Raw genomic sequence first — 24,144 nt, forward strand, 5'->3', positions numbered from 1 at the left:
GGGGTTGTACCTCAGTAGAGCTTTTACCTAGGGTTCACTAGTGAGGAACTGGAGGCATGGCTCAGTGGTAGAGCCCTGCCTAGAATCCCCCCCAGTGAGGGACTGGGGCGTGGCTCAGTGGTAGAGCCCCTGCCTAGAATCCCCCAGTGAGGGACTGGGGCGTGGCTCAGTGGTAGAGCCCTGCCTAGAATCCCCCAGTGAGGGCTGGGGCGTGACTCCGTGGTAGAGCCCCTGCCTAAAATGCATGGCAAAAAAAAAAAAAAAAAAAAAAAAAAAAAAAAAAAAAAAAGTGTTTTCTCTCAGCTGTTGTCAGAGCTAATGGACAGGTGAAAATGATGAACACAATGCCCACGTTAAGTGTCTCACTTGATCTGTTATCAGTATCACTGCTGCAGTATGGCATTCTGTGATGCTGACTTAGAAGGATAAAGAGGATTGGAACAAGGGTTTCCTAGGAGGTAATCTGAACTCATTACCCTCTGGATAAAGGAAATGCCCTAAGGGTGGAGAGGAGAGAGCCATTTCCAGGATGTCAGCAGTGTTGTACTCACATAGACTGCAAAGTCTCTGGGGGCACTGGAGATGTTACCAGTCGGTGACAGCGTCTTTGGAATGTGCTCCATGGTGAACGTGGTTGGGTAGATCTTCATGGACAAGCGAACTACCAGGTACCCCTGGGAACCCTTAAATGCCCAGCAATTCCCCGGGTAGATGTCGGGCTAGGGGAGAGAACAGTATGACTCAGGCTGGGACAGGACTGGTCACCAGAACCAAGTCTGGCTCACAGGATGGGCACAATGAATTCCAGATAAAGCACAGGGGTGGAGAGTTGTGCCACAGTGGCCCCATGTGCCTATGCAGCAGAGTGCAGTGCACAGCAGAGACCTGTCTATACCATGCTGAATACCAGGCACACCTATGAGGAGCCCTTTAATTTTCCATGAGCATAAATGAAAAGCTGAAAACCCAATCTTCCCAGTTTTTGAGAAAAATAAAATAAAAATTACAACATTGCCCATATCCAGGTGAATGATACACACAAAAGCCCGGATCTGTTAGTCAAGCTTGACTTGGAGCAGGGAGCACTTCAGACTAGTCCACAGTTATGATTACTAGGGCCACACTGTCACCCATCAGCACTACTCAACAAACACATTTCGAAGTGATAGATCCCTTAGTTTTTCTCTAGTTCCAAACCTTGGTACAATGTTCTTTCATTGCCATACATTATGACAATGTATGCCATACATTATGACCTTCCTAAATTTCTGGCATTTTCCATTTCACTTTTGGACTACACAGACGATCATGGACACCAATACAGATAGAGATCCTGGCATAAGGAGTTCAAGGTCATCTGTGATTACATAGGGAGCTGGAGTCCAGGCTGGACAGTGAAAGCAGGGTGGGCTCTTGCACTGGGGTCTCAGTCTTAGGTCTGCTGATAAAACTCCAGTGCCTGAAGTCTGAGCCTTGTGTATACAGGTCAAAGAGAGACTCACTGGGGGCTTCATAGAAAAGTACTGGCCATTCAAATTTTCCTTTTCACCTGAGAGGCAAGCTGCAGGGAAGCAGCAGTGCAGATTAGGCAGATGTCCCATAGATGGGGACACAGTGGCTGTTCTCAGCTAAGCTAGCGCCCATGACAGACAGGCAGGAAGCAACCAGCATGGCTCTTGTGGCCCTCCTATGATGCTCCCTTCCAACTCTCCTCTTTGTAGTCAAGACACATGAACTGAGCAGCAGGACCAGGAAGCCTCACCCCACCTGGGTCTCAAATCAGATGGAAAGGCTGCATGAGTGCCTGTCCAGTAAACCTGGTGCCCTTCCGGGGAGGCTGCACACTAAGTGCTAGGGTCCTACCAATTCTGAATGGCTGTTTTACCTTCATGGGGGGCTAAGAAATGCAGGGCCCTGTGGACAGCAGCTCACCTGGATCACCACTCGAGGGGACTGTGAGAAGTACCACAGTGGGACCCCGAACAGGCTCAGCAGTGCCGTCTTGGTCTCATAGGTCTCAGAGCACCGAGTGCTTAGGATGCTGCCACCTGGAACACAGAGATACTTGAATCACACCTGACTGCAGCATGCTGGGAAGTGAGACCTGGAGGCTTACAGTGGGGTTTTTGTTTGTTTTTAAATTATGTGTGTGGGGTGGTTTGCTTGTATTAATGTCTGTGTACCACATACATGCCCAATGCCCACAGAAGCGAGAACTGGATCCTGGGAACTGGACTTACAGATACTGTAAGCTACCATATGGATGCTGGTCCTCTAGAAGAACAGCCAATGTTCTTATCCAGTGAGCCATCTCTCCAGGACCCCAAACCCATTCCCTCTACCCACACTGCTATTCACAGTAACTGCTCTACTCTAAAAAGAACCTTCATCAGCCTTATTCTTTCCGTGTTAGAAAGTGGCCTTTTTTCCCATCTGTGTGAGTACAGGGATGGGTTAGGATAAAGGCCTAGAGCTGACAACGGCAGTCTTCTTCCGTTGCCCACCACCTTATTCTTTGAGGCAGAATGTTTCAGCTGAGCTCACAGATTTTGGCCAGACTCGCTTGCTCTGGCATCTTGTCTCTGCCATCCACCAATGAACTATAGGCCTGCTCTGCTTACTCAGAATGTATGTGGGCTTTCAGTCTGAACTGGTCCCCACTTCACCACTAAGCCATCTCCCCAGCTCTGCATTTAATTTTAACTGATATTTAAAAACATAAAAATAAGTAAATGACTCTGTGGTTAAGAACACTTAGCTGCTTTTCCAGAGGACTTGGCTATAGTTCCTAGCACCTACCTGGTGGCTCACAACCACCTGTAATTCCAGTTCCAAGGGTTCCAATTGCCCCTTTCTAAACCCCAAGGGCACAAGGCACACATTGTAGAAAGACATACATGCAGAGAAAACTACCCAAACCTATAAAATAAATTCTTAGAAATACCATGCGTGCGTGCACATACATGTACACACACCATCCCAATGCCTTTGGAGCTGGCACACATACTATGACCAGGCAGAACTCTGCGTAAGAACTCAGCACAGCCTCACACCTCACACACAAATATCCAGCACCATTTTCCTCTATTCTTAGCTCAACAGCCCCAAGTAAGCACTGGAGCCAATCACTGCAGAGAGCACGCAACAATTCAGTGGGTTTACGTTCATATCAGGTCATCTGACTCCTTCACAGCTGTGTGTGTGACTATGAGAGGTGGTGGCTAGCAAAGTTTTGTTCATGGTTTCCTAAATAAGGGCCAAGAGTCCCATAAGCACTGGTGTAAGGGGACAGTAACCTTCAGAGGCTACCTAACTAGTCAACAGAGGCCACAAATGTTACAAATGTCCACTAGCCAAAACACCCTGGGAAAAGGAGTGACTAGTGAGGGGACAGACATTCTGCCCTTTTAGAGGAGCAGGCAGCTAGGACATTAGTGCTAATACGAAATAAGAACTGAGAGGTCAGGGCTGGAGAAATGGCTCTGCAGTTAAAGAGTACTTGTTGCATTGTCAAGGACCTGGGTTTTGCTCCCAGCTTCCATAGAGTGACTCAGAACAATCCATAGTTCTAGTTTCAGGGCATCTGTTGCTGTCTTCTCATTTTATATTTACCAGGCATGCATGTAGTACATACATACATACAGGCAGGCAAAACACTCATAACATGAAATCAATATAAAACATAAAAAGGAGGGGGAAAGGATCTGAGAAGTCTCTCAGACACACGGGTCCCAGCCTGGCTCGGAGCACTCAGGTCCAGTCTACCACAGTCAAGCTTCAGGGCCGTCTCTGACATGCAGAGGAGGGGCAGTGCATAATAAAACAGGCAGCCAGCATGGTTCCGATGCTGCAGATGAAGACCTGAGCTCCTGGACAGTAGCCAAGCTTCTTAAACACCCTCTCCCTAGTCTAAGAACAGCTGTTGGGGCAACCTCTTGGGGCCTCAGGGGATTTAAGCTGGTGACACAAGTCTACAAGCTCCAACATGGCCCCAGAACAGTGACAGCTGCCAAACCAAAGAGCCAGTCAGTGCCTCTCATCTAAATATAATTTCTGATATCAGTTCATTTTACAATATATAATTAAAATCATCTAAAAATAAAAAGACCAGGAGGTTCTTTGAGAAGAGTAAGCAACCAGCTAACCCCGCCCAGCCCTATGAAACTGGCTGTTCCCACACTAGTAGTAGAGGGCCCAGCAGTGATGGCAGCCAGGCTCCTGACCATCCATGTTACAGGCTGCTTAAGTTAGGGGAACAATGCCTCCACCCAACCGGGCACCCCACACTCCCTCCCTGGTGGGAGGCAGAGGCAGAAGGTTATCTGAGTTTGAGGATAGCCTGGTCTACAGATCTAGTCCCAGGCCAGTCAGGGCTACACAAGGCAACCATGAGGGTAGTGGGAACGAGTGGCAGCTTTCTGTAGGCCCTCCCAGATTCCTGCCTGGTCTTACATGCTCCTGCTCACTTCTTCTATTGGTTACTCACCTCCAGACTCCAGAGCAAAGTCCACCATCCCAGTCTTGTCTTGGGAGTACAGCCTCAGAGCATTGTTCACAATGATATGTGCTTGCTGTGGTCCAGAAGGAAAACGAGTGTTAATGACACAAGCTGCAAGGGCTCAGGACCCTGTACGCCTATGTTTGGGGAACACACCATGCTACACTTCATCAGTAAATGAGCAGCACAGGGCCAGACTCTCATCACTGGGGCATGACAGTTCATAGCAGGTACAAGAGCCAGGGTGTCCTGAGCACTGTCACCATCACTGGATATCAGGGTTAGGACGTGATAACTAAGGGAAACTGCACACAGTTGGAAGTTTATAATCACACGCAGGGATATGGAAGACCTGGGACAAAAGGATTCACTGAGTGTAAAGCTAAGGAATGCTTTCCTGTGATGACAGCAGTCATGCCTCATCTGGGGCAAGGCTAAGTATTAGCCTGGCACCCATACCCAGTGTCTATGGTGGAGGCTGAACCTGTCTGTTCACTTACCGCTTCTGTGATTCCTGAAATCCCTGCCTGACTCATGGCAGACACAATGGCCTCGGATGTCGGAGCCTGGCCTGTGACGGTGATGTGGTGTGTGATATTCTGCAGCAGTTTCAGCTCAAGGTCATGCAAAAGCACCTGCAGCTCATCCTTGCTCACGAACCGAGAAGACAGCTTCTGTAACAGCCACTCGAGGGAGCCACCCGGCTGGTCCTCAGAGAACATGAGCTGCACAGTCTCCTGGATGCGGGCATCAGCCTGGTGAGATGGAGGGAGGAATGAGAAGTGTGCCGGCGGCACTGCAGGAGCCAACTGCTGGACACAGCCTCCAGAAGTAACTGCAAGACAGGGCAATGCAATACAACTGCCCCCTTCACATTCAACAAGATTATTCCCAAACTGCTGGAACCTTCTCAACAGACGAGGAATGAACTGGAGTGCTGCATGAAGGATGTTTGCGCGGTGAACTACAGAAAAGGGATGTGTGCTTTGTGATCCCCACTGAGTCTACTCAACAGCTCCCAGCACACAGCCTCACAGCTGAGGCATGGGCAGGCCGCCATCCTCACGGCTCCTTATAAACAGCTTGAGAGCTAGCCTGTCAGGAGGCTGAGTCCCTACTTACCACGTATAAAATTCTTTTGCCTCTAACGAAACAATCACAGGGCAAAGTCCAGGAAATGCATCTACCTACCGCAAAGCTGGCAGGGCTCCACACCTTCAACCCCTCAAACAGCCTCATTATACACTCTTCCTCCCTCAGACTCCACTCTTCCTCCATCAGACTACCTGATCCCTGCTCATCTCTATTCATTTCAAAAGACAATACCCGAGAGTGCATCTGTAATTAGACACTAGCAAAGACTCCCAGCCTGCCAGCACCCAGGACGTGTAGTGCGAACAGGAGACAGACTCCTGTCTATGCACCCTGCTATCCCCACCAAGCTCTCTTACCTGGTCTCTGAGCTCATTATCTAGATAAGTTACCAGACATGTTACAATCAATTCTCTAATCTATGGTCTGAACATGGCTTGTGAGGACTCCTGCCAAGAGGATACCTATTTACATTCAATAGACCCAGGATAATGAGCCTTGCAACATTTGTGGCATGTTGTAACATGGATGGGCAAGTGGCAAAGCACTGGGGATGGACGGACAGGAACAACACATACATACACACTCTCTCACATAATCTCTAACATGTGTCAGTTGTACTGTGTGATCAGGCAGAGTGAGCTCAGGTGTGAGTGTGCTATGCTGCTGGGTTTGGGACAGTCAGGAGTCATCAATGTGTGACCTGAGAATTTCTGCAACCCTCAAGTATAAATGGAGCACAGTTTGGTCACAGAGCATTCACCTGGCCTGTTTAGACTCCAGCCTCATCTCCAAGCACCATAAAAATATGCAAATACTTTTTTGGGGGGTTGGGGGCAGCTTCTAGATAGGGTTTCTGTGTGTAGCCCTGGCTATCCTGACCTAGAATTCACTCTGTAAGACCAGGCTGGCCTAGGGGTTGGGATTTAGCTCAGTGGTAGGCGCTTGCCTAGCAAGCGCAAGGCCCTAGGTTTGGTCCCCAGCTCCAAAAAAAAAAAAAAAAAAAAGACCAGGCTGGCCTGGAATTCAGAGAAATTTGCCTGCCTCTGCCTTCCCAGTGCTGGGATTGAAGGTCTGTGCCACTCCGTTCCCATCCCCTTGTCATAAACCTAATATATAACTAAACAACGGTGAAAAACTCAGTAGGTAACGGTACCTGACACTAGGTCAGACCACCTGAGCTTGATTCTCAGCATCCGCATGGTGGAAGGAGAGAATCAACTCTCCCAAGTTATCCCCACACCCCCACCCCGAGGCAGGATTTCTCTGTGTAGCCCTGGCTGTCCTGAAACTCAGCTCTGTAGACCAGGTTGAAGTCCACCTGCCTCTGCCTCTCAGAATGCTAGACGAAAAAAAAAAAAAAAAAAAAAAAAAAGGTGGGGCTGGAGAGGTGGCTCAGTGGAGAAGAGCTCTTTATTGGGGTTGGGGATTTAGCTCAGTGGTAGAGCGCTTGCCTAGCAAGCACAAGGCTCTGGGTTCGGTCCCCAGCTCCGGAAAAAAAAAAAAAAAAAAAGGAGAAGAGCTCTTTATTGAGGACCGGAACACAGACCCATCACCACATGACAAGCCGTGTCCCCACAATTGCCTATAACCCCAGCTCTGAGGGAGCAGACAATAAGACTGAATTCTAGGGCCTGCTGGTTTCCAGCCTCAAGAACAGACCCTGCCTCCCAGGAAATGGGCTCTAAAAGATGGGAATTGACCCCTGATGGCTTCTTCTGATTTCTGTTCATGTTCCTGTACCTGTCTGCTCATCCAAACACACATATAAAAAAAGTTTTGAAGGCAACCACAATGAACTTTGACACAACCAGGTGACCTCTTCTTTTCACAGTAGCAGTCTCCTAACACCGGCACTTACCTGCTCACAGCTGCTCCTCAGATGCTGCCAGTCCGACAGCTGTGACTTCAGCAGGTTCAGTTCCAGTTCTAGGTGCTGCACACGGTCAAGGAGGGGCTGCTCTTCATCCCTGCTGGAAGACATCAACCAGGGAGGGGGGCGGGGTCAGGGCCTAGATGCCCTCAGGGGAAGACTCAACCCTAAATGAAGCAGCATGTCTATGTCCTCAAAATTACCAATGTCTCCCCAGGGCTTTGAGGCTGATTCTGCAGCTCATGGGCCAGACAGTGGAATGGAAGGTGATTTCAGGGTATATGATTCCTGACTTTGGGGAGAGGCTGTGAGAGACCCACGAACGCTGCTTTGCGAGAGATGCTAACAAGCCCAGCAGGAACAGTTCTCTCCAGATAAATGCTCTGCATCTACACATACCAAGTCAGTGTTCACTGAAACTAGGTCTGGGAAGAACGAAGTGCACCACACTCCCCCCTGCCCCATCCCACACGCAGAGAGCCCGTCAGCCAGCAAAGTGCTGCTACGCAGCCACATCTACCTCAGCAACTACAAAGGCCACCATCCCAACTACATGCACTCCCAGAGTGTGCACAGAAGATGCAATGCTGGGCACGAGGACCACAGCCTTAGGTGTGGAAAGTGCGGCAGCCACGAGAAGATGCATGGCTGCTGGGCACCACAGCTGGGCTGTGCCTAAATGTATGTCTGCTTAGACACTGATGGAGCCAACGAAGCCAGGGACAGAGAGGCTCCTGGCAGAGGGAGTCCCCCAAGGACACAGGTGGCTCCTCATGGCCAAGCAGAGACCTAACCATGTACTGTCTAAAGAAAGTCCTAATTTCAGGGCCTCTATTGCACGGCCCGAGAGAATTCCCAGAAAGATATCCAAAGGCTGGTGTCTTCAGGGGGCAAATGACGACTGAGCCTTAGCACCCAATAAATAGCGAATGAGCACCCAAATGATCAGAGTAGCATGGGAGGCAAGTCAGAGCTCCCTGCGGTCACCTACCTGCCTGCTCTCAGCTTGGTTTCTTCCAGCTCCTTCTGGATAGCCTGGAAGTGGGGGATACTTTGTAAACAGTTATGACTGAGTTCATAAATCATGTCCGAGTAACTTAAAACTTCACATAATAAATGGCAAGTCTCAGCTTCTAAATGCCTGAGCAAAGGAAACATGGTGAGTATGGCTGGGTCTCCCTCTGACCCAGAGTCAGAGTGTTCATTCAGGTCAAGTGTGTTCTGGGTCCCCTGATTGAGGCCCCTCTCTTCCTGCTCAGCTGAACTTTCCTGACACCAATAATCAGGAAGTAGATGCTGGTCCCAAGAGACCATGAGCTAATCTGCTTACTTTGACTCAGCAAATCATGCTTCAGTTCAGTGAGCACACAAGCATCTGCCATGCCCAGCTCAGTCCTGTGCCCTAAGGATGCTAAGGTCCACATGGTTGGCAGGGGAGGCCTACAGCAATACCCAGTTTACCAGCACACGATAGGGACACTCTCCCACTCATGCTGAGTTTATGTAAAACATAGTTTATACTTTTTGGTGGAGGCTGAGTGATATCAGGGGCTCATAGGGATTCCTGAGCAGGAGGTGACTGGATTTTAAAGCCAGCACGGCCACTTCTGTTTCGTCAGGCTTGCAGTTAAGCAACAGAGTTGAAATGCCCAGAAAACAAAACCACAAGACAGCTTTTCCAGTTGTACGGACCAACAGCAAGGCCCTCTGGCTACAGGCTTTGAAGAATATTGGATTCCAGTCGATCTTTATTTTAAAAAACTGGTTTGAGCTCGTGAGAGGGCTCAGTGGGTGAAGGTACTTGTACCAAGTTTGATGATCTGAGTTCAATGCCAGGACACAGAGTGAAAGATGAGAAATGACTCTGCTGAGCTGTCTCTGACTTCCACAGGCACTATGGTGCATGTGTTGCTCTTGCCTAGCCAGCATGAGGCCTTGGCTTCACCCACCCACTCCTAAGCATGTGTACACACATAGGACTCCAGTTATAAAGTCAGGTACAAATACTGCATGGCTGGGGAGAGGTTCGGTGGGTAAAAGCATTTGCTGTGCAAGCATAAGGATCTAAGTTCAAAACCCCAGCCTTCGCAGAAAAAGCTTAGTGTGGCTGTACACATGCCAGTGACCCAGTGCTCCAAGGGGTGGACAAAAAAGGCACAGTAAAAGACCTTGTTTCAAAGGAAAAAGGTAGAGTGACAGGGCAGGATCCCTCATTTGTCTCCATGTGTGCACTCCCACGCATGTATAAACAAACACACAGACACAGACACACACACACACTAAAAGAACAAATACCTCAGATTTTTCGGTCAGTTTTCTAAGAACATCTTCCAAACTGGAGAGACGCACTTCATGGTCATGGTGTAAAGTCAGGAAGTCAGTCTGAGAATGAATACAGAACAAATGGCTGAGAGTACATCACGTACATGTCATCAGGACAAGCCAGTAATTCTCACTATGGTCACAGGGTGGTGTAGCATCTTAAGGGCCTAGTCACACCCTATCTATCTCTGGCTGGAGGTCTCAAACCCAAAAGAAATCATACCAGCAGCTTCCTCTAATAGGAAGTAAATCAATTCACATGAACCCATAGATCCACTGGGCTCTGTGATCTTCAAAGTTCTAAAACAAAACCCTATATCCAAAGAGCCAGGGCCCACTCATTCCCTCCATCATCTGTTACCCACACGAAATACATGGTATGCCCACACTCACTGGCAACATCCAAAAGCACCACCACAATACGGTCTCATCATGTGTGATTAGGAAGGTGACTAGGGACAGGATGATGGTGCCAAGCTGTCATCCCAGCCTTCAGGAGGCTGAGGCAGGAGGATTTTCAGCTCTAGCCCAACCTTTCTGGGCTCATTAAGGCCATAGTTAACAAAAGCAGCAAGTGAAACAGATTTCTTTCCAGGGGCACTTGCCTAGCATGCACAAGGCCCTGGATTAATTCTATTCCCAGCCCCACACCAAAAAAAAAAAAAAAAAAAAAAGATTTGTGTTATACTGTGGATAGGAAATGTCACCTCAAAAGGCTTATGTTGAAGGCTTGGTCCTCAGCCTGCTAGACCCAATCACTGAGGTGACTGGATTAAAAGGGCTCCACACCACCCAGAAAGCAGGCCACAGATGGGCTCGTCACCTGCTGACACCACTGGGCATGGGCGTGGGTAACAACGCTTAAAGGATTTTGATGGAGGTACTAAGGCACCAGGGATGTGCCCAAAGGACAGATCTTGTCCTGGTCTGTTCTTCCCTTTCTGCCTCCTTGTGCCAGGTGGTGTTTATCACATGGCAAGAAGTGCACTCAAGAGTCACCATATGGGCTAGGAACAATGTGCACAACCGGTACAAAGGAGTGTCTGGGCCTTACCTTAGCATCAGGTGGTTCTATGGAGCCAATCTCCTGCAGGTGCTGTCCAACCATATCCTTGACCCACAGTGACAGCCCTTCCCTGCCGTCATCCACTTGGTCTACCCGTATCTGGAGTTTCTGAAGCAGGACTGTCAGCTCTGCGAGTCTCTCATCATGGTTGTGGCACTGTGCACTCAAAGAGGCTATCTTCTGCCCCATATCACTCTCCTGAGGCCACTGGGAAGCCATGGGATCAACCTGAGATGAAACCAGGAGGCTGAAGTCAAAACCAGAGGGACACTCTAGCACAGATGGGTCTGTGGTTCATTCTTTCTACTCTCATGTTGTGTTCAAACTCATAATCAAGTAGATTATATAATCGAATTCTGCATCTGAAAAGTTAGAAAACTTGTGGTGTTTAATATACACATATCTACACATATAGTTACTTATTTTTATATAATGTTTTCTATATATATACATAAACATGTATTTATTTTATTTACATTTTAAGGGCCATACATGGTGTATGCCTTTAATCCCAGCACTTAGGAGTCAGAGACAGGTAGATAGATCTCTGAGTTCTAGTCCAGCCTAGAAAGTCAAAGTGTGCTCAAAAACACTTTTCCCCTAAGGCAGGGTCCAAGACTGCCTGTTGAAAGTGGCATGAAAAGCTTTCAAGAACACACATGCTCATGGTGTCACCAAGACCTCTGTCTCTTGCTGGTTACCTTGAGAGGTGGACTCGGGGAAAGAGGGCCGGGTCTGTGCACGTCCTTGGGATCGTCCACCCTCTGCGCTGGCTGCATGGCCGTCCAATTCAACATCGGTAGGAGTGAGAAGAAGTTGCCCTGGCCCCACAAGGAGAAACCAGCACCTGGGGAAGAAAGACGGCTGTAAGCAAATGTAGAGGTGCCCCAGTGTATTCAGAGCTTTTGTTTCACTGTGGCCACGTGCTAGTCTCCAAAGGTCACCATGCCATGTCTTACCTAATAAAAGTAGGAGTGGGAGCAGCAAGACAAAAACCTTGCAAATATTTCGAAGGCACCTGGGAACAGAGGAAACTGTTAACTTTAGAAAGACAGTGGTGGCGAGCTGTACTGCGCACCTGTGCACATACCAACCCCTCTGCTGAAGTCTTACTCAGAAAGCCTGGCCACCTGAGAGGTGCTATCTTGTACCACAAGAAAAACGCAGAGAGCCTGAGGCCCTGTCCTAGGGACAGCACCCACCTTGGGAAGCTGGTGCCCAGAGAACTGCTCTAGACTAGGGTGTGAGCATGGGATTTGACTGGGCCCTCCATCTGGATGCTTTTACACTCATCCAGGTACTGAACAATGGCAGTTGCCGTTTCCACCTCCGTTAATTTTAAAAACAAAAACTCGAAGGTTTGTTGTAAACGTTTGACCATATATTGATGCAGACACTGCAAATGTAACCTGAGCCAGCACAGAGCTACCTACAACTGATACGGTGTAGCTGCTTACCACCCCATGCAACTATGGGCGCCAGTGCTGACGTCACCCCGACCTTGACACAGCAGCCCCCAACACTGACATGAGATCTCCATACTCAGTTCCTTACCTGGTAAGAAGAAACACATTCAGCCAGGAAATCAAAGTAACAAATTGGTACCAGCCACTCCCTAGCCACCAGAAGGTTCCAGAGGCTGCCTTCCCTACAAGAGAAGAGAGCAAGTATTCTGAGGAAACATGCTTTAGAATGCCGTAGGTGGATGTCTCTGGCAAGCCACGGGCAGGTTTGTTGGAGGGACAGTGACTCTAAGATTAGTCTCCAGGGCAGGAGAGTGAGCAGTACCAGCTACACACAGGATGGACGATGGAACCATGCAGCTCAGGTTGAGGCCCACACACCCGACACAAGATGCCATGCACCTGAGGCAGAAGCAAGCGTGTCATACAGGACCTAGCATGAAGCTCCAATGGTCCTGTACACTGCTTATCGCTGCCCCAAACTCTGTGAGAGCACTAACACAGAAGCCACATAACCACCTGGAGCAGTGACAGCCAGCCAGAGCACCGACCACATGGCCTCGGCCACAGACCACCCAGCAGCTCTGGTCCTGCGCAGTGCTCGAACCAAGAGGTCACCTGCGGCAGAGAAGACACGGCAGAGGGCACTGTCAGACAGACTGTATGGTCAGCACGTCCTGACAGCAGAGTGACAAGGCTACCAGTGTACTCTGCCCAAACTCTCTCCTGCAGGACACTCAAACCTTTTGAGAAAACCTTGCTGTCCTCACTTAGATGCCCTCTTGTACATTCTTTGATTTGAAACAAGGCTGCCCATATCCCAGGTTGGCTTTGAACTCAGGGCACAGCCAAATTTAACAGTTTTCCAGCCTCCCAAGTGCACAAGCCACCATACTTGACTTACTGTGGGGTTTTTTTTGGGGCGGGGGGGAGAAAGGAGGCTGTTGAGATTTGGTCCCACTATGTTGCCTGACTATCCTAGAACACACTATATAGACCAGGCTAGTCAAGAATTCACAGGAGATCCACTCGCCTCTACTTCCCAAGTTCCAAGTACTGAGATTAGGCACGTACCACACTCGCTCAACCTCCACTTCTTACAGAGAGGCAGGTACCTCTTCACCACACACTCTCAGGGGGCCTAGAAGGTGCTCCTGAATGCAGATGGGTGGTGCCTGACGTATTCACAGTGGGAAGGCAGTAAGATACTCAAGTTGTTGGGGCAGTGGTGGTGCGCACATTCAATCCTAGCACTTGGGAGACAGAGGCAGGTGGATCTCTGAGGAGGCCAACCTTGTCTACAGAGTTCCTAGATAGTCAGAGCTACACAGAGAACTTGAAAAAGCAAAACTTAAACCCAACCCACGCACCCCAGCCCCCACCAAAAACAAAACAAAACAAAACAAAAGTTTAGCACCACTGGATAAGCGTTAATGGATGGGCATTTATTACACAGGACAGAAAACCTACCATTTTCTCATGCTGGCTCCCATTTAAGTAACTGTAGGTATATGCTACTAACCACATGGTTTTTTTTTTTTTTTTTCAGAGCTGAGGACCGAACCCAGGGCCTTGCGCTTGCTCTACCACTGAGCTAAATCCCCAACCCCCACGTGGTTTTTTAAATCAACTTTTCTGTTTTTTTTTTTTTTTTTTTTTTTTTTTGAGTGATTGCTGACAGACATGGTTTCTCTGTGTAGCCCTAGCTATCCTGGAACTAACTATGTAGGCCAGGCTGGCCTCACACTCAGGGATCCACCTGCCTCTGCCTCCCAAGTGTTGGGATTAAAGGCGTGTGGCCACCACCGCCTGACTGCTGCAGGCTCTCACTTAATGTGTTTTAACCCCATAGCTATCAAATTATTTTAACATAACAGATAACAAGGGGTGTGGCTTACGGAGGATTAAAAATCTTTTAAATTATTTCCATTTTTGTTTTATAACTTTTGCCTGCATGTGCCTGTACATATGGTAGGCTTGGCACCTGTGAAGGCCAGAAAGAACATGGGATCCCCCAGAACTAGAGTTACAGACAGCTGTGACCTACAATGGAGGTGCTGGGAATGGAACCTGGGTTCTCCGGAAGAGCCAGTGGTCTTAACTATGGCGTCATCAATGCAGCCCCAAAGACTTCTTAAATGGAGCATCGCTTTGTCTTTATTCTACCACTCCTGTTTATGAGGCAGATCTTTTGAGACAGGATTTTGCTCTAGTTCTGGCTGACATGAAATTCACTATGTATATAGAGTAAGCTGGCCATAAATTTGTAGTGATTCTCTTGCCTCTGCCTTAAGCTGAGACAACTCAAGCTGAAACTCAGTTTAAAAACCAAACCAAACAAAAACAAAACAAAAAATGCTGACCTAGGGCCGTTCCCAAATGGCATGTTATAGATACAGGCATGGTTGGGAAGAACTCTGTGGGCACTTCCTGGGGCTGGAAGTTACTATAAGAGCACTGGTTAACACAAGTGTCAGTGAGCCCATACTAAGTTAAGTTCACAAAGTCCTCTAAAGAGACTCTGTGCATTGTTTCTCCTACTGCTGTTGAGATAGGGTCCCACTGCATAGCCTATGCTGGCCTTGAGTGCATACAGTCCTCTTGCCTTGGCCCCCAGAGTGCTGGGACCCCAGGCCTATGTCAACATGCCCAGCTGTTTCTCTGTATTGTAAACCATAGCTGTTGGGTTTTGGTTTTGCTTTAAATTTATTTTATGCATGAGTACACTGTAGCTGTCCTCAGACACACCAGAAGAGGGAATCAGATCCCATTGCAGATGACTGTGAACCACCATGTGGTTGCTGGGAATTGAACTCAGGACCTCTGGAAGAGCAGTCAGTGCTCTTAACCATGGAACCCATCTCTCCTTCACAGCTATTCTTTTACCTTCTCCGTGACACTGGCAGTGCAAATAAACCAAACAAACACATCAGCGCTTTCAGCAAGAACAAACAGAACAAGGTACAAGATATAACCTGTGTAGGTGCAGAGGCGCCCCATGGCCCCTGCCGCCCTGTGTGGCTGGGACAGTTGCGAGTGGGTGGTTGTGTGTGTCTCAAGGTGCTTCTTCCCCTTACAGTCATCACCTGTGGTGTGGTGACAAGGAGTGGAGTGACAGGTTAATATGCAAATCTCAATCAGAATACTGCACAGAATGTTCGAGAACCTCAGAAACTATCGCCCTAAATCACAGCAGGCATGGTCTGGGGATGACTCCCTTCCAGTACTGAGAGCTGGTGGCAGCCAGACCAGCCATGTCAGTGAAGCCATAAGCTAGGGTGGGCTGTTCTTTCTGCATGGCTGGAGGCCCAGTATTACGATGGGACTGGGCCCTCCAAGACCAGCACCATCTTGAAAGAGGAAGCTGTACTCACACAGGGACTCCCCGTCCACTCTGGAAAGTTCTCCGGCAGTCATCCTCCCACAGTGACCGAGATGGGCTGCAACACACGCAGAAGGGGCTTAGGAAGCTCACAGTCAGCTTGAGGGCCAGATGCCCTATAAAGCCGGTGTGACCAGAGACCATGCCTCAGGAGTGTCAGAGATGCTGATGGCTCCCACCACACAGGTGAGCACAGGCAACAGGAAGACCAGAAAGCTGCAGGCTGTTAATATGCATTAGCCATCACGAGGGAAGACAGGCTTACCTAAAGGTTTTCTCAAGTGGGGGTCCAACTGGCATGCAAATGAACTGGTTTTGCTTAAAGTTAAAAGTTGAGCTCATTAACCTTTTTTATTTTTACCTAAATTTTTAATTATGTGTACTTGTATATGCACACATTCATGCAGGTTAGGGTTAGGGTTCCCAAAGACCAGAAGAGGGTCTCAGATCCTCATACTGGAGTTACAGGAGGGTATAAGCCTCCAGTGTGGGTGTGGGACCCAAGCTCAGGTTCTCCACAGGAGCAACAAGTGTTCTTAATTGCTGAGGCAGCCCTCCATACCCCATGCCTACTTTTTTTTAAAGCCACTCAAATCTGAAAGAGAGAAACAACTTCGCAAGGTTGTCCTCTGATCTCCACGAGTACCTGTGCATACAATAATAAGATTCTAAAGCCTAAATCCTGACCAATTTTCACGAAGCTGAACTTTAACAGGCTACACCAACACTTGACAAGCTCCCACGGGAGGAAGAGCCACAGAAAACAGCTGAGAGAGCAGCATGGAGCCTGCAGGAGATGCAAAAGAGCCTCAGAAGAAGCAGGGCTTTCTCCACCTTGAAAGCATGATTCAGTGGAGAAAGGAGAAAAAAAAAACATTTAAATACCTTCTGACTCATGGCTCTTTGTCTCATAGCTCTGTGATTCATAAGCTCTGGATTCATAGCCTTTCAATTTGTAAGTTTCTGATTCAAAATTGAGCTTCATTAAAACCACTTGAAAAAGTTGAACTATGAATGACGCAAAGGAGGAGGAGGTGTACTTGGCCAGCCACAGAGTCCTATCCAGGTAAAAGGACGCACCGCCTAGTGGAAAACCATGAACACGCGTCACTTCTTCCCACGGATTTGTTTACCCAACAAACCAGATGGTCAAACTTTTAAGAAAAGCCAAGTTGCAAAGCATTTTAAAACTGGATACTCGGGAAGAGACCGGCTGAGAAGAACATCCACCGGTGAGCCCGTTGGAGATGTAGAGGAAGTGCTGTGGTGGCCTCTCCATAACTGAGATCTCAGGCTCTGGCACAGCAGCTGAGCACCTCGAGTCCCACCCCGTGAGGATGCCGAGCCAAGGAGGCACACACTGAAGGCTCCCTGCTCCTGCCATGCTGGGCTCCAGAAGACTTTTCTGTGAACCTAGCATGTGGAGAGAAATGCTGTAAACCATGTCTTCAAAACTGTTGTTGGAAAGTGGCTTCCTGGCAGAGTGTGGAGCACAGTGGGAACGGCAGCTGCTGGCCATCTCTTGGGCATCTGTGGGGCACTGGAGACCCATGGCCCGTGAAGTGCTTCTTCTGCTTTCTCCCGAGCCCAGACATGCTCAGTATGTTCAGAACTTGAATAGCAGGCCACCATTTATCAGTGAAGTCTGAGTGGTGTGATTTGAAAGAAAATACTATAACTTTGAAATTTCAGAAGAGGGCTAGAGAAACAGCTCAGGAGGAAGAAACCCTTCCAGAGGATCCAGATCAGTTCCCAACACCCACATGGTGGCTCATAGCCACCCATAATTCCAGTCCCAGGGGATTCAACCTTTTTTGACCTTTGCAGGGCACTGCACACACATGATACACAAACATGCAGGCAAAACACACATACGTGTAAAGTAGTAATAAATATTATTATTATTAATCTTGGCTTTTTTTGGTTTTTGGTTTTTTTTTTTTTTTTTTTTTTTGGTCAAAATAATAGTGAAAGAGCTATTTTCCAATCGGAGTGCTGTACTGCAAAATCACAAAGCTGGGCAGTTTGCCCAAGGTCAAGAGGCTCCCACGGCCACCTGTGCACAGGCCCTCACAGCCTGGAGGGACTGCTAGAGACCTGCTTGGTGGTCTCCTAGATAATCAGACATTCACCGCACTGGCAAGATGTGAGCAAGAAAAAACTTGTTGAGTTTGCAAGGGTAGGAGGGTGTCAAGGCTGGAGCCATGTGGCAGAGCATGTGTTTGGCAGGTGCAAGGCATTGGGCTCAATACCCAGGACCAAAAAGTAAAAGAAGGAAAGGAACCCTTGTTTGCTGCATGGATGGCAAGGCGGGCCAACCTTTATCGAAGGTAGGTAGGAGCATATCTTTATACTGAAACAGCACACAGTACAGGCACCAAAATAATCTCAATTAGCATACAAACTCTTAAAGCCGCACAGCTCAGTGCACAGGCTGCACTGCTGGGCCACACCGTGGTCTTTCTGTTACAAGTTTTGTCTCGTCAAGTGGAAGCAGAAGCTGCTGGAGGGCTGAACTAAAGAGCGCACAGCAGCACCGCCTGGCACTGACTGGAACAGTATAGCAAAGCTCCAGGGCAGTGTGGGGACAGGGATACCTGTACAGCTCAACCCCTGCCCTGTCTCTCAGCTGTGCAAAGGAAGCTGTTGGTGCCATCTGGGATGAGCCCTGACCCAGTGAGAGTGCAGTAATGCAAGGCCAGAGGGAGGCACCAAGTTTACTGTGGCTCTCACACTCCCATAGATGAGGAGAAGCACTATCACTTGGTCCAGTCACCTGTCTCTTCCCTTTCTATGTCTCCCTGTGTGACATTAATGTTAAAGTGCTGACGAAGCCTTGGACAGAAGAGCAGGACTGCAGAAACAGAAGAAACTAGACATGAGCAATAAGGACTCAATTTTCAGTGCCTGCTCTTGGCCTTCCCATGACACTCATGGAGGGGAAGGCCCAGCATCGTGCCTGGAACACAGAGGGGCTATGGCTGTTCTCAGTGTTTAGGAGAAAGTTCAAGCAGTCCAAACCAACCTGCCCATTCAGCCTCTTGTGATAGCCTCTGTATCTGGTAGAAAGGACAAGATGTTGGCGCCCACCTCTATTATGTCCCAGATGCCACTCCCCAGATGCCAGGCTCTAAGTTGCCCTCCCAGGGAACCTCTGTCTCAAAGCATCACACCAGGGCCCTCACTCTCAGCGGCACGACTGCTGGTGCTACAGCTACCCGAGTATCTGGGCTGTCTGGGTGACACAGAGAAGCACCCGAGTTAGAAGCCACAGAAGTAGGAACGTTCTTTTTTTCATGTAAAGTCCAAATTTACCAAATCGGAACTACTTCCAGGTACAAAAATATTAACCACAGAGCCACAGACTGGGAAGTGACAAGTAGGACAGAGCTAATTTGGGCCTATTTGACTCTGTGAGAATACCGAGTTCAACTGTGAGGCAAACAGTGCCAGACACCAGGACCTGTGCTGGGAATGGAGCACAGAGCTAGCAAACACTAAACCAGGGGCCACACCCTCGGCCACAGTCAGATTCACCAGGAAAGAACAAGCCAGAGCCACCTTTTTACTAACTACAGAAGCAGACTTACGGGGTCTGAGAGTCCTATCTCTGGAGTAAACCCTTGAGGTGGGCCCGTGGACGGCAGAGTGGGCTGTGAGAGCGTCTGTCCGAGCTGAGAGCATCCTGCAGTCACGGCAGGTGTATCCGTTGCTGCTCGCCACCTCTGCTGCCAGTTCACCATTTCCCTGAGTGGCAGCTTTATTTCCACCTGAGGTTGCAAAAGGGCAATGAAAGCTGTTGATCACTATCTATGGACTGCCTAGCAATGGCTTCTAGTTTAAAAAGTGTACAAAGTCCCAAAGTAATTACCTTTAAGGTCGCCATCATCATCGAGACCTGAAACACACACACACACACATTACACTGTGAAATACAACCAACCCCACCAACTGTGCCCAATGATAGGCCAGTGCTACGCTGTGGCATTATTGGGGTCTATTCCTAAGATGCTCTGTATTCCTGTCACCCAAAGGCAGTGGCACGGAAGAGCCCTGCACTCCAACGCATTCTGGCCCTCAAGGACAGAAAAGGGGAAGACCTAGATCTAGCTAGTTTTATGGAATGAATATATATATATATATATATATATATATATATATATATATATAAATTTTTTTTTTTAAAGTTTTTTGAGACAGTATTTCTTCTATGTGTAGCCCTGGCTGTCCTGGAACTCACTCTGTAGACCAGGCTGGCTTCGAACTCAGAGTTCTTTCTGTCTCTGCCTCCTGAGAGCTGAGATTGTAGGTGTGCACTACCATTGTCTGGTGCTTCTGGGCTTTTAACTTATAGCATGCATGGCCCCAGGCCCAAGACAAGCTCCCTGACTGAGCATCAGGACTCCAAGAACTAAGTTGGCTCTCCCAACTCCCCCAGCAGGGCACCCAGAGCATAGGTGACCTTAGCAGGCAGCTCTGTGGCTCTTAGCAGAAGAGCTGTGTGTCTGTGTGCACAGCCTTGGTGACATGGCATTGTCACCTTGAGGGTTCAGATGGCTCTATATCTGAGTCTGGCACAGCCTCTTGCCTTCCAACACTGACTGCTTTACAGCAAGTCCTTTGTTTTTTTGAGGAAGGGTCTTCTAGAGCTCAGGCTTGCCTTGAACTCACTACATAGCTCAGGATTGGCTTGAACTTCTGATTCTCCTGCCTCCACATCCTGGGTGTTTGAATTATAGGAATATACAGTCATGACTAACTTACACTAAGTATTTTCTAATGACTCAAAAGTATCTGTCTAGTTGCTTAGTGCTTTCTAGAACATACCAGGATTTTCATACCAAATTTAAGTATGCCATGTTAAGAATGGCCGCAGGACTACTGCCTGCTTAATCAGTTTAAGTGAGCAGTACTAACACCTCACCCAAGCCACCACAGAGGCAGCAAATGAAGGCAGCATCCACACCCCTCCTGGAGACCCTGACCTCACTGGGCTCCCTCCCAGAACAACTGCAGGGACAGCCACACTGGGGATGAGGATGATCTGTCTCTAGAGACTAACCCCAGAAGTGGTCCACTTTGGTCTGCTCACGAATCAGAGACTCGTCTAGCACAGGATGCCGCAGCACCGTGGCACTCCGCAGGCTGCAAGAGCTGTCATGGCTTGTGCTTGAGGACAAGCCCTTCCCTGACAGGTGGTTGATACTAAAAGCTGGCTTGCTTGCACTTCTCTGTTTGACTGTCCTACAAGGAAGAAATGCATTTTTAGACTTTGCTTAGAAAATATAGCATCATTAGACTTTTACCAACATAAAATTTGTGCCAGAGAATACACACGGCATTTTTAGACAAGTCATTTTCCTATGCTGTGTCTGATATAATCTAAACATCCATTAATCTAAAAAAAGGAATTTTGTTTTTAAGCTCGAGTTCAAGAACTTGTTCTAAAACTGTAAACACAAAATAATTTCAGACTATTCTGGGCCCGACAACCCAACATTGGCTCAAACTTGAAATAACCTGAAAATAAAGAATGACTCAGGAATTAAACAGATGCTAAAGCCCATACATTTGACCATGCCACCTCCCTTTCTGATCAAGTAACAGCATGCACACAAATAGCCCTATTACCTTCTGCATCTAGCAGTCACCAAGCCTAGCAACTGATGGCTAACTGAAGGAACTTCTGCCTTTAATCTCATCACACAACCCAGCAGCCCCAAAACAAATGACAGCTGGATGTGGTGGCACTTGTCTTTAACCCTAGCCATCAGGAGACAGAGGTAGGCAGACCTCTGTGAGTTCTGGCCAGCCCTGGCTATGATAAGACTCTGTCTCAAAACAAACAAAACAACAAAAATCCAAATGTAAACATCTTGCATCAGGTGATTTGAGTGGGTATACACAGGCCAAAGGCACCCAAGCCACCTCCTGCAGGAAACTGGTGTGATGAGGGCCAGTACTAATATATACCACAGTCACTGCCCTGGTCTCGAGTCCAAGGAACTGTAGCTTCGGGCACCTCCACACCTCTGGGTGGCCTGACAGCACGCTGTTCTTGTGAGTCAGCTACTACAAGTCAATAGCCTGACATTTTACCTTACAGCCTGCACGTCTCAGACTGGGGCACACTACCACAGGGCCCCAGGTAGTGTGAACAAAGTGCCACAATCTCGAAGGTAATGCAAGTTTCATATGCGCAAAACCAACTAAAGAGTGCCACTTCTGTTCCGTCTCAACAAGGCACAGACGGCGGGAACTACTGCCAGCAGCTACGGTGAAGACGAGGCATGAAGGGAACAGAGACAAAACGCACTGGACAGTCACTGTGCATGCACAGGCATGCAGCTAACACATGTACAGACAGGCTTGAGTTGGCTATGACAGATCAGCAGCATGGACCCAGTAAGACTCCACTTCCTACTTCCGTAGGCCACTGAGGCTCAGCTCATGCCAGGATGAGGTGGCTTATGACTGTGACCATGAGAAGTGCATCTGCATTGCCATCTCACACACATCACCATCAGCTCTACTCTTCAGGTAGACAGCAGATACTTCGAGCATTCCAGAACAAAGTTCAGTCAGTTCACAGGGCAGATCTGCATATGTGTGCATAAACAACTTCAGGGGAAGAGCTTGGTTTGATAATCTGAAAAGCCAGGGGGGTTGACAGCTATGAAGACAAGCGATATAATGCTCACCTGGTTTCTCTCCCCTTGGCTGGGGTGGCCCTGCTGGTGCTGATGTGAGTGTCAACAGTCTGGCCGTCCCCACTGCTGTATGCAGCTGTTGTTGTGATCAGGCGCAAGCTACGGCGGGACATCCTTGGAGAGTCAAATACAGGTTCCAATCTGTGTTCAGTCTCAAAATCCAGAGCATCCGAAGAATAACTAGAACTGGAGGAAGACATGGCTGGAGGAAGCACTGGTGGCCAGGCAAGGAGCTGCAACACTCCTGAGTGCTAACTTCATTGCACTGTAAGGGTAGGTATCTGCTTTTGCCAACCCTCTTCACCTGCAGACCCCAGACAGGTAGGCCTGGGACTTCCTCTGAGAACAGTTGTTTAGGGCAGGCCAAGACTGTTAGAATCCCTAACCACAGGGAATGGTAAAATCAGAGCACCCTTATAAGCAGACACCGGTCGGATGGGACAACTAACAAGACAGTGACACTGCAGAGACTAAGAGTGAATTCAGCAGCATGTTCTTGAGATGAAAATGGAAAGCCCCAGAACACACATTTCATGAACTGAAGCTAGATTAAGATAAGATCTCTCTGAGCCAGGGAGAAGCCTGTCACTTCCGGTGCCTCCCTCTCAGCTGCCAGCCAGTACAGTGGATAGAATGATGCACCACCACTCTGTGTGGTACCCGGTTCGTTGAGGCCAGAAGCCAGCTGGCTGCCCACTCAGATACCCCTAGGGTAAGACTGTGCTAACCCCATCAGCAGTACCCATCTTCATCAAGACACAAGGAAGGGGCTGGGATTTAGCTCAGTGGTAGAGCGCTTACCTAGGAAGCGCAAGGCCCTGGGTTCGGTCCCCAGCTCGAAAAAAAAAAAGAAAAAAAAAAAAAAAAAAAAAGACACAAGGAAACCAGTGACCCTGGAGGAGAAGCTACCATGATAAGAGTGACGACAGGTAAGTGTGAGGCAGCAGGGAGAGGGGGGAGAATCAGCTGGACACATCAGGAGAACATAAGAGGAGCAACAAGGTGGGCAGGGAACAACAGATGCCCTTGGGAGCGCTGCTTTATGGGCAGCCCTAGCAGCCATGCGGAGCCAGTGGCTTTCTAGCCGCATGCCTGCTAACACGAGGGCTCTCAAGGGTCTGGGTGATATAAGACCTTACAGATAGATCACCAAGCCAGGCTGGTAAGCGCCACTAGTCAGACCACTCAGAAAGCGGTACACGTGGCTTCACAGGTTTGACCTTTAGGATACTCTGGTGTACCAGCTCAAGGTCAGGATAAGACAGGAGTTGACAGCATGTGTTTAATGAAAACACTAGCTAGCTAGTTTCAATGAACCCTATAATCAGACAACTTCCTTCTAGCAAAGCATTTTGTACAATTATGGCTTTAGTTTACAAAGATTACATTTTACATCAGAATTAATCTTGCAGATATAGACCAGCGCTGTGATAGTTTGAATAAGAATGGCCTCTACAGACTCATATTACAACGTTTGACACCAGGGAGTGGGACTCTTGGAGAAGGATTAGGAGGATGGCTTTGTTGGAGTGGGTGTGGTCTTGAAGAAGTGTGACTGAAAAGTGGGCTTTAGGCTTTCAAAGGCCCACAACAGGCCAGTGCTCCTCTGCCCACTGTCTGCCCACTAGGACATGGAACTCCCAACTACTTCTGCAGTGCCATGTGTGCCTGCATGCTGCCATGCTTCCTGGCACAAGAATGGGCCAGGCCCCCGACACTGTAAGCAAGTCTCTGACTA

The 24,144-nt window shown here is 48.5% G+C and overlaps 1 protein-coding gene across 20 annotated transcripts in view; it reads right to left on the bottom strand.

Moving 5' to 3' along the window:
• The window catches only part of Sun1 (Sad1 and UNC84 domain containing 1), a 44,649-nt gene that overhangs the window by 2,407 nt on the left and 18,098 nt on the right, over window positions 1–24,144 (bottom strand). For 7 of the 20 annotated variants that reach the window (XM_032887278.1, XM_032887297.1, XM_032887292.1 and 4 more), the window contains 19 exons: window positions 22,398–22,592; window positions 20,759–20,940; window positions 19,568–19,594; window positions 19,287–19,466; window positions 16,582–16,779; window positions 15,689–15,754; window positions 15,290–15,400; window positions 12,834–12,932; window positions 12,406–12,499; window positions 11,811–11,869; window positions 11,553–11,698; window positions 10,840–11,079; window positions 9,759–9,845; window positions 8,455–8,498; window positions 7,452–7,563; window positions 4,999–5,253; window positions 4,487–4,571; window positions 1,933–2,048; window positions 552–719 (listed from right to left, as the gene is read on the bottom strand). In XM_032887278.1, coding sequence (XP_032743169.1) covers window positions 552–719; window positions 1,933–2,048; window positions 4,487–4,571; window positions 4,999–5,253; window positions 7,452–7,563; window positions 8,455–8,498; window positions 9,759–9,845; window positions 10,840–11,079; window positions 11,553–11,698; window positions 11,811–11,869; window positions 12,406–12,499; window positions 12,834–12,932; window positions 15,290–15,400; window positions 15,689–15,754; window positions 16,582–16,779; window positions 19,287–19,466; window positions 19,568–19,594; window positions 20,759–20,940; window positions 22,398–22,592 — 2,464 coding nt within the window. Of the gene's footprint in view, window positions 1–551; window positions 720–1,932; window positions 2,049–4,486; window positions 4,572–4,998; window positions 5,254–7,451; window positions 7,564–8,454; window positions 8,499–9,758; window positions 9,846–10,839; window positions 11,080–11,552; window positions 11,699–11,810; window positions 11,870–12,405; window positions 12,500–12,833; window positions 12,933–15,289; window positions 15,401–15,688; window positions 15,755–16,581; window positions 16,780–19,286; window positions 19,467–19,567; window positions 19,595–20,758; window positions 20,941–22,397; window positions 22,593–24,144 lie in introns of those variants that run through there. The other 13 variants (XM_032887281.1, XM_032887287.1, XM_032887279.1 and 10 more) reach the window with 12 other exon arrangements.

This window comes from Rattus rattus, chromosome 16 (assembly GCF_011064425.1).
Source record: "Rattus rattus isolate New Zealand chromosome 16, Rrattus_CSIRO_v1, whole genome shotgun sequence".
Taxonomy (NCBI): Eukaryota; Metazoa; Chordata; class Mammalia; order Rodentia; family Muridae; genus Rattus; species Rattus rattus.